The sequence below is a fragment of the Chondrus crispus genome, genomic scaffold, assembly GCF_000350225.1.
Source record: "Chondrus crispus Stackhouse genomic scaffold, scaffold_41, whole genome shotgun sequence".
Taxonomy (NCBI): domain Eukaryota; phylum Rhodophyta; class Florideophyceae; order Gigartinales; family Gigartinaceae; genus Chondrus; species Chondrus crispus.
In genome coordinates this window covers 321,265-337,137 of record NW_005179300.1, presented here as the reverse complement: position 1 = coordinate 337,137, position 15,873 = coordinate 321,265, and the positions used below count along the sequence as shown (strand labels likewise).

At 51.9% G+C, this 15,873-nt stretch overlaps 1 protein-coding gene across 1 annotated transcript; it reads right to left on the bottom strand.

The window, feature by feature from the left end:
- Positions 1-214: 214 nt before the first annotated feature.
- On the bottom strand, positions 215-1,909 carry CHC_T00008453001 (Glutamyl-tRNA Synthetase, chloroplast). Its single transcript, XM_005718496.1, has one exon. It carries the CDS (start codon positions 1,907-1,909, stop codon positions 215-217), a length of 1,695 nt encoding a protein of 564 aa, XP_005718553.1.
- Between the last annotated feature and the right edge of the window lie 13,964 nt (positions 1,910-15,873).

Genomic DNA, 15,873 nt, shown 5'->3' with positions numbered 1-15,873 from the left:
CATAAACCGACTCCTGCATGCCGTCATTGCAATACTTTTTAGCTAGTCGTCATGTAGTCATTTCGTTGTTTTTCATACGTGACGGAGATTACTACGAGTGACAGCTTTGTCGCCTCCCTTGCAGTCAGAGGCCGTTGTCGCGGGAATCTGTGATCGTCATGAAATGATTTATTGGAATCCTTGATCCAAATGTGCGCATACTCATGTTCATTCACTAAGCCCCTAGTTTGTTCCTCAAAGCTTCCATTCGCTCTGCAAGTGGAACAAAACTCGTTGCGGCTTCACCCTTCTCTGTCAAGTACAAAATCTGCAGGATTTCACCCACATCCGGTCCGCTCATTTTTCCAGTGAGCGCTAGTCTAAGTGGATGAAACAATCGTTTTCCTTTCCGACCATACTCTTTCCCTACTGCTTTGACCCATTTTTTCCACTTCCCTTTGTGCTCTTCCCCGTCATCTCCAATCGGCAATTCCCCCGCATCGTAAGCGCGAAGCGCGGCACTAGCGACCTCATTGAAACCACCATCCTCTCCTATCAACTCGTCTGCCTCCCCTGATGCAAGCGTCTCGTCCAACGGGTATGCAAACGCCTTCTGCATTTCCTCATTCGCATCATTCACAAGTTCTAAAGATCCACGCACGAGCGCAACAGCAGCTTGCGCCAGAGGCGAATCTGCCTCCAGAGTATCGTTAAACACTCCAGACAGCTTCCATTCTGCAAGAACAAGATCCTCCAACTCTTTGGAAGGCAACGCGCGTAAATGCTGTCCGTTGATGTAGCGCAGCTTGTCCCCATCAAACATGGCAGGTGATTTGGTGATTCGGTGAATGTCGAACACTTCGATTAGTTCTTCAACAGTATAGATCTCCTTCTCAGTGCCATCATTCCATCCCAGCATCGCTAGATAATTGATCATAGCAACGGGTAGATATCCCTCCTCTCGGAATAGCGTAACAGATGTTGCCCCATGTCGTTTTGACAGTTTGGAGCGATCTGAACCCAGGATGAGTGAACAGTGCGCGTACTCAGGAGTCTCGAAGTCCAACGCGCGCAAAATGAGCACCTGGCGCAGAGTGTTTGTTAGATGCTCCTCTGCACGAAGTACTGTTGAAACGCCCATCAAAGCGTCATCAACCGCTACGCAAAAGTTGTAAACCGGCACACCTGTGCTCCGCAGAATGATGAAGTCGCCCACAGTAGAATCTGCGTCCCATGCCACTTTACCGCGGACTGCATCATCAATGATGACCCTGCTTCCAGACGGGACTTTAAACCTGACAGTATACTGTTCGCCGTTGTCAATTCTTTTCTTGACCTCCTCCGGATCGGCATCTCTCCAAGTCCCGTCATATTGCGGAGGTCTTCCTTCTCGCTCTGCTTCCTCTCTTTTCCTGTCCAGCTCTTCCTCTGTACAGAAGCAGGGGTATGCTTTGCCCTCCCTGACCAGCTTGTCCGCGAGCTCTACGTAAATTGTAGATCGCTCACTCTGTCGATAGGGACCTCTATCACCGCCAACTCGCGGCCCTTCATCCCAATGAAGCCCCAACCATGTCAGATCTTCGAGAACCATATCCTCTGACTCTCGAGTTGAACGTACAACATCGGTATCTTCAACACGGACTAGAAACGCACCCTTTGTTTGTCGTGCAAGCAACCAGTTGTACAAAGCGGTGCGTGCTCCACCGACATGAAGTGCACCAGTTGGTGACGGTGCAAAACGAACGCGTACCTGCTTTGTCGCCGGTGCTACTGTTGCTGAAGGAGTTGCGAACCGACGAGATCTCAATGCGGCGGACCGCCACAAAACGGGTCGTGAAAGAGACTGGAACGATGAGGGCAATGGAGAGGAGCGTCGCAAGGAAACGGACGTGGACGTTGCAAAGGCTGCTCTCGCTATCGCGGAGCTCATTGCGCATGAGATTCTGTGGATGAGCTCGGCGGGAATGTCAACCGAAAACCAAGACTATTGCGGAGCGCAACGGAACACAGTTGCTTTCCTTTGTCAGATCCAATAATGTGTACAGCAGTACAGCCAGCATCTTGGTGGTGATGGGGCTCTTATGCGTGGACTTTGCACAAGCGACAAGATCTGGGAGATTTACACGAAAAATTTGTCCACGTGTATATTGACTACAGTACCCTTGGTACTACATACTGTGCCTTTGAATGGTCGACCTTTATTGTAACTAGAAGGGGGGAGCCAGGGCGCAGAAGCGGCCGGCCCTTAATGGAGAGGTGCCTTCGAAGGTACCGTTGTGGGTTTTCCGTGAGACATATTGTTTCAGGAATGTGTTTGCTCCCTTCAAACTACGGCGTGCTACAATCTGGTGCGTGTGGCAAATATTCAGCATCAGCTGGCTTCGGTTCAAATCTCCCCGTCGCTTGTCCCCTCTTTTTCTTCCCTACTAGCTCTCCTCTAAGCTGTATAAATACCTAAGTCCCTTTGGGTTTCCTCCCATTCTTCGCATCGTCCTGCGCCTCTTTTCTCAATTCTGCTTCCTCGGTGTTTCACATTGTAATTCCCTTACAAGTGCAATGTCATTGCACATCCCCTACGTGCACTATGTCCTCCGCGATCCTTCGCTTATGCATTTGTTACTTCTTTGCCCATGACCCTTCCTCCTAGCGATTCAATGTCGCACTCCTCTCCCGCTGGCTGCTTCCTCTGTATATGTGTGTGTTTTGTCATACGCACACCTTAATCTATGCTCGCGGCCCTTCCGGCTGATCACCACATTTCATACTCATTCAGTCAATTCATTAGACCTAAACATTATCATGTATTTCACACACCTCCTAGTCGTTGAAGGCACTTTCTTTAACGACTCGTACCAATTTCTCTGAGTCCACCTCGAAAGACTTATGTGCAGGAAGCTCCAGCGTTCCACTTCATGCAATACGATTAAGCATTCGAAAACTGACCGGATTTCTCTTAGTCAACGCATGAGATATGTTCACAACTCCTTGCATCCATCTTAGAACATCCAATTCACCAGCCTCGAAAGAATCTCTTATTCGTTGAACAGTTTGGTGTAACCTGTAATCACGCCCTTCATACAAAGTTGTGATTGTATCCTAGAGTCCCTTGGAGTCGACGTTACGGACGTGCTTGAAAAAGACTTGCGGACACAGAGAAGTCCGAGCCAGCTTAAGATTGTATACTCGATCATCCGCGTCTGCACATGCCAGAATTTCAGCACCGTAAGAATAGTGACTCTTCTCTGCTTTGAACTTGCCCAATCTACAATATGATGAAGCTGATCATTTTTTCCATTGACCTTGTACAAATTCCCAGTACAAATCCGGTTTGCCCGTATTGCTTTGTTCTAGAAATATTGAACACTGCGTCCGAGAACGTGGTAACAACTGCATCTAAAAGTTCATGCTCTGGCACACGGAATTTCACATTGGCTGTCAGGTCCTTCAGCTCCTTTAATATCCCATTTGCCTGAACAATCTGCTCAATCTTCAGTCTTGGTACGCACTGCTGCATGCATGACGCCACATATGCCGCTTGTGGGAGTGCTCCGCATCCGAGCCAAACGAGTTCGCCTGCTAATGATCTGAACCAAGTGATCTCCTTTTCTGTCGCCATAGAGTCTCTGCTACTTTTCCTAGACTCGTCCAACAGTATCGACTTGATGTTTCTCACATATGCTTCCATAGACAGTACCACCGATCCATGCCTGTCCTGCGTGATGTCTGCCCCCTTAAATTTGATAACGTCATCAACAATTGCCTTGCTTATCAGAAAGCGTTCTCGAATGTGCGCCGTGAATATCTCAATATCTTTGATAGATCCTGTCATCAACAGGTCATCAGTAACCTTGGCCAAAAGCATCCGAATTGCATTTTCTTTCCCTCTTCTTGCAAAAAGATGTGCACTCCTTGCACCCTTTCGAAACTTGCCTCCTTGGTCAGACATTGCTCAAACACCTCTGCCCATTGTTGTCCCGCCTCGGAGATTCCGTGCGGCATTTTCAGAAGGCACTACAGCACACCTCTTGCGCCGTTATACTCGCGTGGTGGTCTGACAAAATATCTTTTCGAATGGGTCTACTCTGCAAGTAAGCTCCTTGCACGTCCAGGCATCCAAACCTAAAACCAAGTACAGTAGCCAAACTACATAACAACCTTATCACGTCAAATTGGGCTATAGCTGAATCTTTGCGTACGTTATCCTTCCCTTTGTCTCTGTTACCGTGTGGACAAAGTCTAGCTTTCAATCGTTTTACTCCATTCTCCTCCACCTTGACTTTGTACACAACGTGTGAACCAATTACATTGGCATGCTTGCTGATGTCCTGCTCCTTTACCTCGACATACGCATTCTCCCAATTTGTTTCTATCTCCATCTTTAACGCCTTCTCCACCAGCCATGGAGGTACACACTCCATTTTCTTTCTCGTGATCTGGGCAGAGCCGATGATCTTGTATATCTCATCCAATGCTAATTTCTCTTGCGACTCGAGTTCCTTGTTTTTCTTGTCATCAACAGACGTCCCAATAGCCGTGTCCCTAATATCCTGGCTCGGATCGCCCTTAACTTGCTTGGAAAAATGATCTTCGTTGACCTGCTTCATTTTTCCCTTCTTCCTCTCTGGATATGTCATCCATACGCTGCTGTGATTCGCTGACCACATTCGAATTATTCACGTTACTGTTGTCGTTCAAGGTTTCAGGGCTTTCGTCTGTTTCCATCGTTGTCACACTATCGGTCTCATTTCCGCTTGATAATTCATCTTCCAAGCTCGGAGGATTAATTCTTTCGCCAAATCACCCTTGGGGGCTATCTGGACATGCTCACATGCCACTGTCATTGCTGGTCCTCCCCTATTTCGTCTACACTTCAAGATATGGCGTGTGCCTTCCTCCACGCACGCCTCCACCCATCTTGGGCGCTCGTTTTGCTTTGATGTCTTAAAAACACCCAAACCCGCATACCTTTTTTGGAACGAGGAGTGCGGTTCCACGTTACGAATCTTCGACCGGACAACCTTCTGAATCGCTCTTATTGCTACTGACTCTATGTGCGCTTCCAGTATTTCCGGTGAAACCATACAACTTGGCATACCCAATATCGACGGCGTATATCCTCTTGCCAGCTGGAATGCACTTAAGCTCGCACTGCCGTGAAACAAATTGGTCATGAATGAAGCCCTTTATATCAAAGTTGAATGCGAAGCCGTTGTATTCTCCTTCGCCAAACGAGATAAGATCATTGTAAACACACCGTTGCTCCTTTCTATATGTCCATTCTTGGACGATGACCTCGAGGGTCTTGCCTTCAACTCAATTGCGTGGGCCTTCAAATCCCTTTGTAGTACCGGTCTACAGAATTCCGGGTCTGCACTAAACCTTTTGGGCGCTCCATGGTGATATAGCCATTCGGACTCGATCATATCCTTCATGTTTTGTGCAGACCTATTAACTGCGATGCCCCGCTCTCCGTACCTCGTACCCAGATCGATCATGTTCAAAACCTCAAGCTTATTCTTGCCTATATATACTATCACAAAATCGGCTTGAACTTCTTGATTGAACACCTCGTTCACATGCGAAAGTGACACTTTCTTCATGTCAGTGGGTCTTCCGGTTGAGGCACAAACGTCACACGCATTTGAGACTTTGTCGCATGCTTGTATAATGCCCCCTGTTGTTAGCTTTGCGTCCTCAAATAGCCTTTTCATTTCCTTTGGCGAAGCATGAGTAAACCGATGAACCTTCTTGACCATGTTCAGTTCCTGCCTAGGCACCTTTGTTCCAAGTAATCTACGTGCAGTGATCTTCGAGTGCGGCAGAATGCCAAACCGAATACGATCATTCTGGTCTTTATCCTTGGCAATGTACGTATAGAACGTCCTTTCGCCCTTATCGTTTGGTCTTTGAAAGACGATGAACGAAGGCGTCTGCCGATTAACCGTGTCGGAATGTCTTCTCACATCAAGTCCGACTATCATTGGCAAAAATCCTTCTACGAGGTCAAATATCATTACAGTATGCTTACCGTTGATATCATTGACAGATAAATCCCACGTGTATCGTATGGGTTTGGAATCTGCGCATCCTTGCCCCCATCCATGCTGGTAGTTCTCACGCGGTGGTTTTAAATCCAACGGTGTGGCCAAAGCATCACATATTTGTGTGGTATAGTGGGTTTTGGACACTTGGCACTCTAGGAGTAATTCTTTGGCGAGCTGTGATTGGCAGTCGTTGGACCGGTTTTTGTTGGCCAATTTAGCTGACAGGGCAGCTGGTCCCTGTAATAGTAATTAATATTAGATGATTTAGTGTAATTAATGTAAGGTGGCCTTGTACAGTAGTAGAAGAGTGGGGTGGCTACGTTCTTTGATACCTATAAGAGGTATCTCCTACTTCGAGCCTCCACCTCGTAAAGGCAAGCACCTCCGGCCCCAACTGTAGGCTTCCAACTCGCCGACTCCGCCGCAGCCCCTATTATCCCTGCCCGGATAACCGTCCAGCCAGTGCGGCTACACATTACTAGTGTTTCCGTTTTCGGTTCGATTGAACACCCCTTTTTTGGGTTCTTATCCCGCTCTACCACTGCTACCAGGACACCGCTCTACGGTTACGTTCAGACGTGAACTTGCTGTACGACATTTGGTCTCCCGACCTAGAAACAAGCTTTCTTGCAAGTTTCCATGTTTGATTGAGACCTAAAAGGATAACGTTCATCGCTTCGGGACGAGTTCTGTGTGAATCACTTCTGTGACCCTATACTGCTCAACAGTTTCACCAAGATGTCTTCTTCTCATAAATCCGACGATTCCAGCCGAAGTCGTCATCAACTCGAGACACCGACAACTGCGCCAGTTTCTGACCCAGAACGGCTGTTACGTGCTCAACGCTCTCGGATTCTTCCTGAAACTTCAAACCAAGACCCTCCGGTTATACCGACTACAACCCCCGCCAAGGGACCAGCTTCCAGACAAGTTACTGAAGAACTACGGTGCCAACTCCACCCGTTATGGGAAACCGCCAACGTTGGGTTAATACGGACTTGATGCCTCGGCTGACAGTCTGGATGGAAACTCAACTAGATCACAGGATTCCGATATCGGTTGCTCCTCTTGTGGAAAAGTACCTCGAAGAGACGCTGCCAAGTTTGGTATCTACCCATGCAACGGATGAAGTCAACCAGATCGTTGGTTCATGGGCCCGACATCCGGAGAAGAACTCATTCTGGGGGATACTCCAACAGCCGGACTAACCAACTGTGAGGACAGCTGTGTTACAGCCGGAATCGTAACCCTTTTCACAATTGCCATCGAGTGGTATAATACAGACAACGGCCGACCCTACCGTTCCTCCCGGTTTTGTTCTTCCGCGCCCTACTGATGACCCAGACCCTGATCCCGAGGATTCGTCGAGTGGCTCGGAGAGGAGAAACCGACAACGGAAACCATCCAAGAAAAAGAACAAACGAAAGAATCGAAAGAAGAAACGCTCGTCAGCGGCGAAGGGTTCGAGTACTGACAGTGGAGGCAGTTCCTCTGACGAGACATCCGACGACGAGGACCGTCGATCGGCACGCAAGACACGGGTTCAAAAGATCGTTACCCTTAACGACCTCTTTGGCAAGGTTTTGTACTGCAATGTGCCTGGCAGGCCGCGAACACAGTCCGACGGTCAAACAAAAAGAAGAAAAACAACAACAGCAACAACCACTGCCGATGGCACGCGCTACGGAGCGTTCGAGACTCCCTTTCCCCTTGTGTGGGCTTGCGGCCCAAGGTAGCTCGACTCAGACGGGGGGTTAAGGAAAGATACCCGGCCCGGGAGGATAATGGTGGTAGAGACTTGTGAAGACTTGAGTGCTCGACGAGTGCGGGTTGGGCTTGTCTACGAGGATGTAACCGCGGTTCGCTGGGTTGTAAGGCCAATCCTCGACGAGCGTCTTCAGCACGTTGGGCATAATTCAAGGTCTTCGACGGGGGCTTGTTCAACACTACCTGACGGGATCGTAACCGTGTAGCAACGCTACTACCGACGTGTTGCCTGATGGCTAAAAACACCCTCACCAGCGCGATCGCGATCGCGGTAGGCGGTACCAACTCTGTCTTATACAGTAAGACCTTCGACGGAGGTGTCGTTACAATAGCCTTCCTACAGAACTTGAAACAGTAGCAGCGCTACACAACGTGTTGCCCGATGGCTAAAACACCTACACCGGATCGGTCGCAACCGACTCCAATGGAACCCTCACAATTAAGGGAAAAAATAGATGTAGAGATAGAAAAGGTAAAAGGATAAGGAAAAGGAATGGGACCCGAGCAATAGAGGATGTCGTTAGCAGCGTAGAAGGGAAGCGCGTCGCGTGAACGGAAGCGGTCTTCGACGAAGGCGAGATCTAACTCCGGCAACTCGGGTTGTCTTTACTGACTTGGTCGTCAGAGGGCTAACGTATATATCGCCCGGCCGGAGCCACTACAGTAGCTCGCGGCGCTAGATCCTAGATCTAATCTAATGTCAGCAAAATTTATATATTAATGCCAACTAATTAACTAAATAAAATTAAATAATTAAAATAAAAACTGTGCAATTATTCACACGTTAGCCCTCCGATCCCGGACTAAAATTGCTTCCAACACAGTGCTATTGCACTACATATCCCCCTTCTGAGCGTCCTTGCACATCGGCTACTCTCCTTGATCTCCAACTCATTTTTCTCTTCTCGACCACTTCTATCTCCATTCCTGACCGACGGTCTCCGCATGAGCAAGGACAAGACGAGTCCCACGTGTCCTCCACCTCCTGAGCTCGCGGGCGAAAATACTGCCCGTCGACGCACCGGTGTCGGCTTCGCGAACAAGTCTCGCGCTTCCGTCGACCTCCCTCCTATACCCCGACGTCCCCCTGATTCGGACGCCTCCGACCCTGCCTTTCATCCAAGTTATCATCCCTCTCGGGTAGCCCGCCACTACCCCTCGCTCGAAGAGCTACAGGACAAAATCATGCACGAACATCCTTCCTTATTTGCCTCTGCCCAGTGGTTCTCCTCCGTGGGTATTCGCGACGTTTCCAAAATTGAACACCAATTCGCCACCGGCGCGGGCATGCTTCCCGGTAATCTCCCCGTGCTGGCTACCCGCTCCTTTGACTGGCGGACCCGTATAGCAATTTCGACTTCCATCCTACGTCATCCTCCCCCACGGGGCCGTCCCACTGTCTCTCTGCGATTTATGGAGGCCGTATTCGCTCGGCTTGCCATCCCCATTTCCGACACCCTCATACCCTCATCATACGGTTGTGACACTTGGCGTTTTCGTACAGAGGGCGAACGCCGCTACTTAGACAATCTCATTGATATCACCTTTGGTGACCCTGCCGCCGAGGCGGATCGCCCATGGCGAAACCGACATACTGTCACATCTGACGCCATCTTCTGGACCAAACCCATTATCCCTTCGAATTTTCGTCATTTAAAACGCGGGAGTATTTTCTTCTTTCAGAACACAGTGCGCTTTGAACGGCTTATCCGGTCTGATACGGGGTACTTCATCGGCTACCAAATGGTAGAGGCGCGCGAGATTTCCCGTCAGCATTATGCAAGTCGTTACCAGCGCATCCCCTCATGGTGGAGCCAGTACGAGGTGAGGCAAGGCTTTTGGGCTGAAATTGGACCCATATTCACGTACTATGGCAGCTACCTGCGGGATCTGCAACACGGGTTATGGGTGGTCTTCCTCACAGAGTGGTGCATCAAAGCAACTGCGACCCTCTTGTGGGAGATCTACGATTGCTGGCGCCTGTGGCACCTCCCCGCGAAGCTGATAACGCAAATGCGTCTATTGGACTTCTTTGTCCCTCTGGGTGGCTCTGATTCCAATCGCGAAATACGCTCCCTCCTTGATACGATCGAGGGCGTGGATTGGGACTGTGTCCCTCCGCAACACTCCTCTCGATCTTTCAATCGCCAACGACCCTCTTCCTCCCCTGGTCGAAACCACCCAGCCGTGGGCGACTTCGTGTGGTTCAACCCCGGGTCATCAACCCTCTGCTCAGCGTGGGAAGCTCAAACGAGCCGTCGATTCGGAAACCCAACACCGGTTCCCGACATTACCCCCATCATCACATCTGACCCCCGGGAGCTTCACGTATGCTCCCGTCCTTCCTCTCCAATTCCTCCTCGATCGGCTGTCCCTGCTTCCCCGCGCGCAGCCCTAGCCTCTCCGTCCTCGTCAAAGGCACCTTCAGCTGTCTAAATTCCCTCGGCAGGCCACACCGAAACATTGTCGGTAAGGGAAGTGATATCTTCCCCCCCGTCTCCAACAATTCCCAAAAATACCCACGACGTCACGAGCGTATACTGTGCCTTGCTCCGCGCTCACGGTGTTGAGGGAGAGGCTCTGCAAGGAGCCTCGATTGACGACTTGCGAGTTTTGGCTCGCCTCGTGTCATCACTTCCAAAGTGCAAATCCTTTGGCAACCCTTCCGTCTGAGCTGGCGGGCGCGACAGTTCCCTCGTGATAGCTTGTCGCATCTCTATCCTGCCTGCGTGACGCTGAATTTGCGACATCGTCATGTCGCCTTTGATCCGTAAATTGAAACTTCCTGCGTGCTCCTTCGTCCCTTGGTTCCTCCTTTTTTTTCTCGTTGGTGCCCCACCCCGTCTTAATCACGGTGGCACCCTTATACCTCCTCCCTCCTTCTCTTCACCTCGCTATTTCCTCCTCTTTTCTGTCTTGGACTTCTCCTCTTCCCCGTCCTTTGTCCACGTCCCCACCTTTTCTGCAGCTTCAATACTCTTCTAAACGCCGGACGCTGTAACGCGGCTTCCTCCGTTTTCGAAGCAATTTCTCCGGCGCACCGGTCCATGACAGTTCTTTTGTGAAATATCTCTTCATAACCTTCTGCATCCGGTCCGGTATTGCACCATCGATCCGGTCAACGCAAGTCTTTCGTGGACAAATGCCATCCTCCCTTACATCAACGTTCGGAACGAATTTGGGGTCGTAGTTGTAGTGTCGCTCTTCCTAGCTTCACGTTGCGAACAGCTCAGGGTCAACAACAAAGAAAAGTGATGGTTAGCGTTCCGATCCGTATATCGAGGGTCTGTCCCCTCGCGGTGTATGCCGCTCCCCTTCCTGTGAGGTGCCCATTCGTCCTGGTGTGACACCCTTTTTCAAAGCTTTTCGCGACACGTCCTAATCATACAAATAAGAAAGCACGTTCGCGTGCTTGTTAACCTCGACATCAGATCAGAGAGGCCTATTGAGCTTGTTTAGCGGGTATGCGCACGCATCTCCGGCTATCTCGCTTCGTTCGTACGACATTCGACGTTCCGAATGCGGCTTCTTCACACATGAATTTGACGGGCGGCTTACACTTCCTGTGAGGTCGGCGTAGGTGGTCCCAATAAACGACCCATGAGGTCAGAGGGGTACCGCTTCCTAAAAGGAAAGTAAGGCGCGAAACTTCTCCCCTCTCAACCGCACAAGAGCTGCTATAGGCTTTTTGCCGTTACCTCCGTCTCTCTCTTGGTGATGTGCCATCCTTCGCATCGTCCTTTCCCCTTGATCCCCCTTTCCCTTTTCTCACCATTCGTAACTGTAGGCAGATCCACTGACAGAAAAGGCGGCCCGGGGAGGGCATGATCACATCTTGACACGAATACGGATGGTTTTTTCCTGAGGCGAATTACAATTATATGTGAGGGTCTCCTCTACTAGTTCGGGAAGGCTGTCATGTGTCTCGTGACGATCCACGCGTGTCGTCTCCTCTCTCTGCTCTAGGTTGGCCTTTTCATGACCTGAACGACCTTCTCAGCTTCTCGTGTAGTGTCCTCGGCGAATTTCGTCATGTTGCCCTTACCCTCGTGACGTGGTAATCGTTAATCGTGAGCAAAATTTTCCTCCCCTCGCATGATAGTCCTGGAACACGAGTACGTTGAAATTTTTCCAAAAGACAGCCGGAGGTTTCCCTTACGTCAAGGATCCTACTGAAGTTAGATAAATTACGACAACGTCCATTGTGACAAATGTCGCCCATTCTCCGTTGTCGGTGCGATCATGCACCAATAGCCAACCTCGACGCGAGAATTGAGCAAGGGTCTGGTCCTTCAATCCCTTCGAATGCGTCGACTTCTCAGCGGTACAGTGTACGAGTTGGAGATACTAACCGCACTGGGTCCCAACGGACGTAGATGCCGAGGCTCGCGGCACTACTGTCCGGATCGTATAGACTGGCTAACTAGCGGCGCCCTCTCTCTTCCCACTTTCTTTTCGTCCAGAATAGCGTCAGTACCATTGACTTTGTCTCCGTCTCTCCGAGGGTCGATCTCCTTGTCCCTCGTTGACACGGTAGTAAGCATATTCCTCGTCGTGGTCTTCTCGCTCTACTCGCCCACAAATCGATGCGACAATGTGTCCTCCTTAACTACAAAAGAAAACGAAAAGAAACAGAACAAAAAAATGAAAGGTAGGTACGGTAGAAAGAAACCAAGAGTCAAGCGAAAGAATGAAAAAGGGGCAGGTCATCACAATGGGTCACTCGGGATAAAAACAAGAATTTGAACTTGGCGTCGTCAGTAGTTACAAGCAGCAGATGGATCGTCAATAGCAAGCTCATCGAGCGACGCTCTCTCTCCTTCGGAGTCGCTTTCCTTGCAATATTCCTCCAGGTCATCCGTGAAGGGGGGAGTTGTGTGGTGCGAGACTCTCGATCGCCTCTTGAATGAATAATTCGCATCCGGTTCCCCTTCTGTCTCTTATTTTTGGCGTCTGCCTCAAACAAAGAGGCTATTTGTGAGAACCATTAGTCGTCGTCTCGGGCAGAAAGGGACGGCCTTCCTGTACGGGGGTGCAAACCCGACTCCACGCGATAGTCTCGAAGTCTGCATGACGTCGGTTTATGTGGAAGAATCCTTCCGCTCGGCGAGCGTCGTCTTCTCAGTTTGTCGAGCGTAGTCAGGGCCTCCGAAACGGGTCCGGCGACATCATGGTGTTGCGCTTCGGGCAGCGCCTTGCGCAGTGGTGGGAGACGGTGTCTCCGGACGGCCTCGGGAACTTGGGCCTTTAGCCAACAGCCACTTCGCGTACGTCCAACAAGTACTGTACCAACCCATATTTTTGAATAAAATTTCGTGGACTGATCGATGTTGACTTTTCGACTCTTGCCACTCGTCCAGCGGATTTCCGCAGATTTTCGTCTTTTTTGATCAATCCACGCCCTACGAGGGCGGATCACTGATCCAAGCGTCGCTTCACGTGCACGCGATACCGCGCGCCACAGGAAGATCAGATTTATGATAAATGTAATAAAAAGCAATGATGTTGCTATTTTTGGGGGCAAAAAATGCTGGATTTTTCCCAGCAATGAACGGTGGCCCGTGGGTCATTGGTTCGCGGGCAGCCATATTTTGCCAGCTTTTTTGGCCGTTCCCATTCAGCACGGGGATGAAGGGCGTTTCTGGTTCCGGCCAGTGACTGGACCAGAATTTTTGCTGGAGTACCATAGTTGTAACGGAAATGATTTTTTGATACGTCGATGTAGCAAAGTGATGTGCTATTCTGCTGCCTACCAAACCAGCGCTTGCCCGTGATGTCTTTAATCATTCCTACCGTTTTCCCCTCTACCGCGTTTCGGGCAACTACCTGCTCGTGACCGTGGGCTCCCAGCACCTGCACGTGACTGCGGGCTCACAGCGTCTGTACGATCTGTTCGCACCGCACGTTCTTGCAGGGGCTTGTTCTTGTTCGTCAATCGTTGTTTTTGACTGCGCGCTCTGCTCAGTTCCCTGGTGAGTGTAGCATAAACACCCCCAGCGATAGGGGTGTATGCACAGTTCGACCGAGACCCTTGTCGATCGGGAAGACGGGGGTGAAGCGGGACATCAGCTAACGGCACCGGGCACCGGGCCCGGGTAGCGTGGTGGAGCGGAAACGGCGAGAACGCCGGTACGCGCGAGCGGTTCGACGTCTCGACGCCCCTGCGCGGTACTGGGTGACGATCCAGTACCGACGGGCGGAGGCGGAGCCGGCTCGTGGGCGTACCGCGTGCGTCCTCAACCCCCGCTCGGTGCCGCTCTAACGTAATTAGCGAGCGTTACTTTAGAATAAGCGGGAAGTCGGACCTTGGCGGTCGGTGGGTGACAAGTCCGTGCTTGTCTTCCTCCACTGCCGCCGGTCCGCTCCATGTTTAATGTACAAAACAACCTATAACACTACAGTACCGAAGTACTGTAGTGGTCTACTGTAGCACGGATCGTACCGTACTGTAATACTGTCAGCCATCGTGGCCGACAGTACACGTGTGTGCGCGCGCTTCCGTCCCGCGCGATACACGTGTACACGTGTGCATGCGTGCGCCCGGTATCCGAGGGGTACACGTGGCCACGCGCGGTAGTACTGTAGAGCATCGAGCTCTACAGCACTAGATCCCGTTGCTGATCTAATCTACCTAAAAAGCCCCAGGGGGGGTTATACTACACGGCCCCCCCCTTAAGCGGGGACGTTCGCGTCCACGGGTGCTTGTGGATCGCGAGCTATGTCTGACCGCCTCGTCGACACGGTCCTTCCCGTTCGTGCTGGCGACTTCGTTTTCCGGTCGTCGTCCTTCGTGTCTCGCCCTGCTCTCATTTGCGCTCGTGCTGGGCTCTTCCTTCTCGCTTCGCCCTCTGGCTATCCTCCCTGTCCCTCGCTGCGTCTCTTTCCCTTTCCTCGCGTGTCCTTGCGTGCATCCGCGGATCGATCCGTCATCATCCTTCTGTCCCCTACGTGGGGACACGTCTTCCCGTTTCCGCCCTTAGACCCGCGGCCGTCGTTCGTCCCCTTTTTGAGCTTACCGATTCGTTCTCACGTCTGCGTGGCTGGTCCCCTTCTTTGGGACCCTGATATGACAGGCCCTCCGCCCGTTCGGGGAGGTCCTGTTCCGGCTTTGTCACTCGCCCGCCGGGGGTCAGAGGCGCCGGCACTCCCCTCTCCTGCTATTGGCGACGCTACCCCCGCCGAGGGCGACGGGGCATGCGATGTTCTTCCGGTGGACTCCGCCCTGCCGGTCTCTCGCGCGTGGCCGCTTGAGCGGCCCTTCCAGAAGTCGCGGGGACCCCGCGACTCTACAGTATCCGAGGAATTGGTTGCTCCTTCGTCGGCGGCTCGCTCGCCGGCGATTCCACCGGCTCCGGCGTCCGAGGGCTCGGTGCCCGTTCGTGGCACGCGCGCCGACGGTGCGCTCGAAGTGTGTCAAGGAGGGCGAGCCCTGGAATCGCACGACTGGCTGTACCATCCGACTGAGGGCTCATACGGGGCGTTCGGCAGCTGCCGGCGCCCCGGGGCGTTACCGACCGCCACGCGACTCGGCACTGCCATGGGGGAGGAGGCAGCCGACACCTCCACCCGATGGTTAGGGATGCCCCTAAAGCGGTCGATTCCGCTACCGCATGGCCGCTTGACGTACCCGTGGCGCCGTCACGCTCGGTCGGGCGTCACGGTCGGCGAAGTCCTGGCGAGGACGTCCTTGCGTCCCAATCTACTACGGGTCCGTGCCATATACGAAAGTGGCTTGACGGAGGGGGCGTCCCCCGCCTTGGAGCGCTTGTTATCGGAGGGGGACGGTGCCCCCTATCTGATTCCGGACGCAGTGCCGGGGGATAGGACGTTCGCCTACAGTGGGGAGAAGGCGGAGTACGTCGACCGGATGTCGACGTACTTGTTCCACCAGGGCACCCGAGGTCCCCGGCGTTTCATCCTTTCGGAGGTGGCGGGGCTGTACGTCAGCCCCCGTCCTCGTGCCTTTTCGAAGGCTCGTGCGGCTCTTCAGAAATGCGCCTGCTCTCTCATGCGTCTGCACTATATCGCCTTGGCGCCGAGCGATTGGTCGGCGTACCGCCACACCGAAGAGGAAGACGGACGG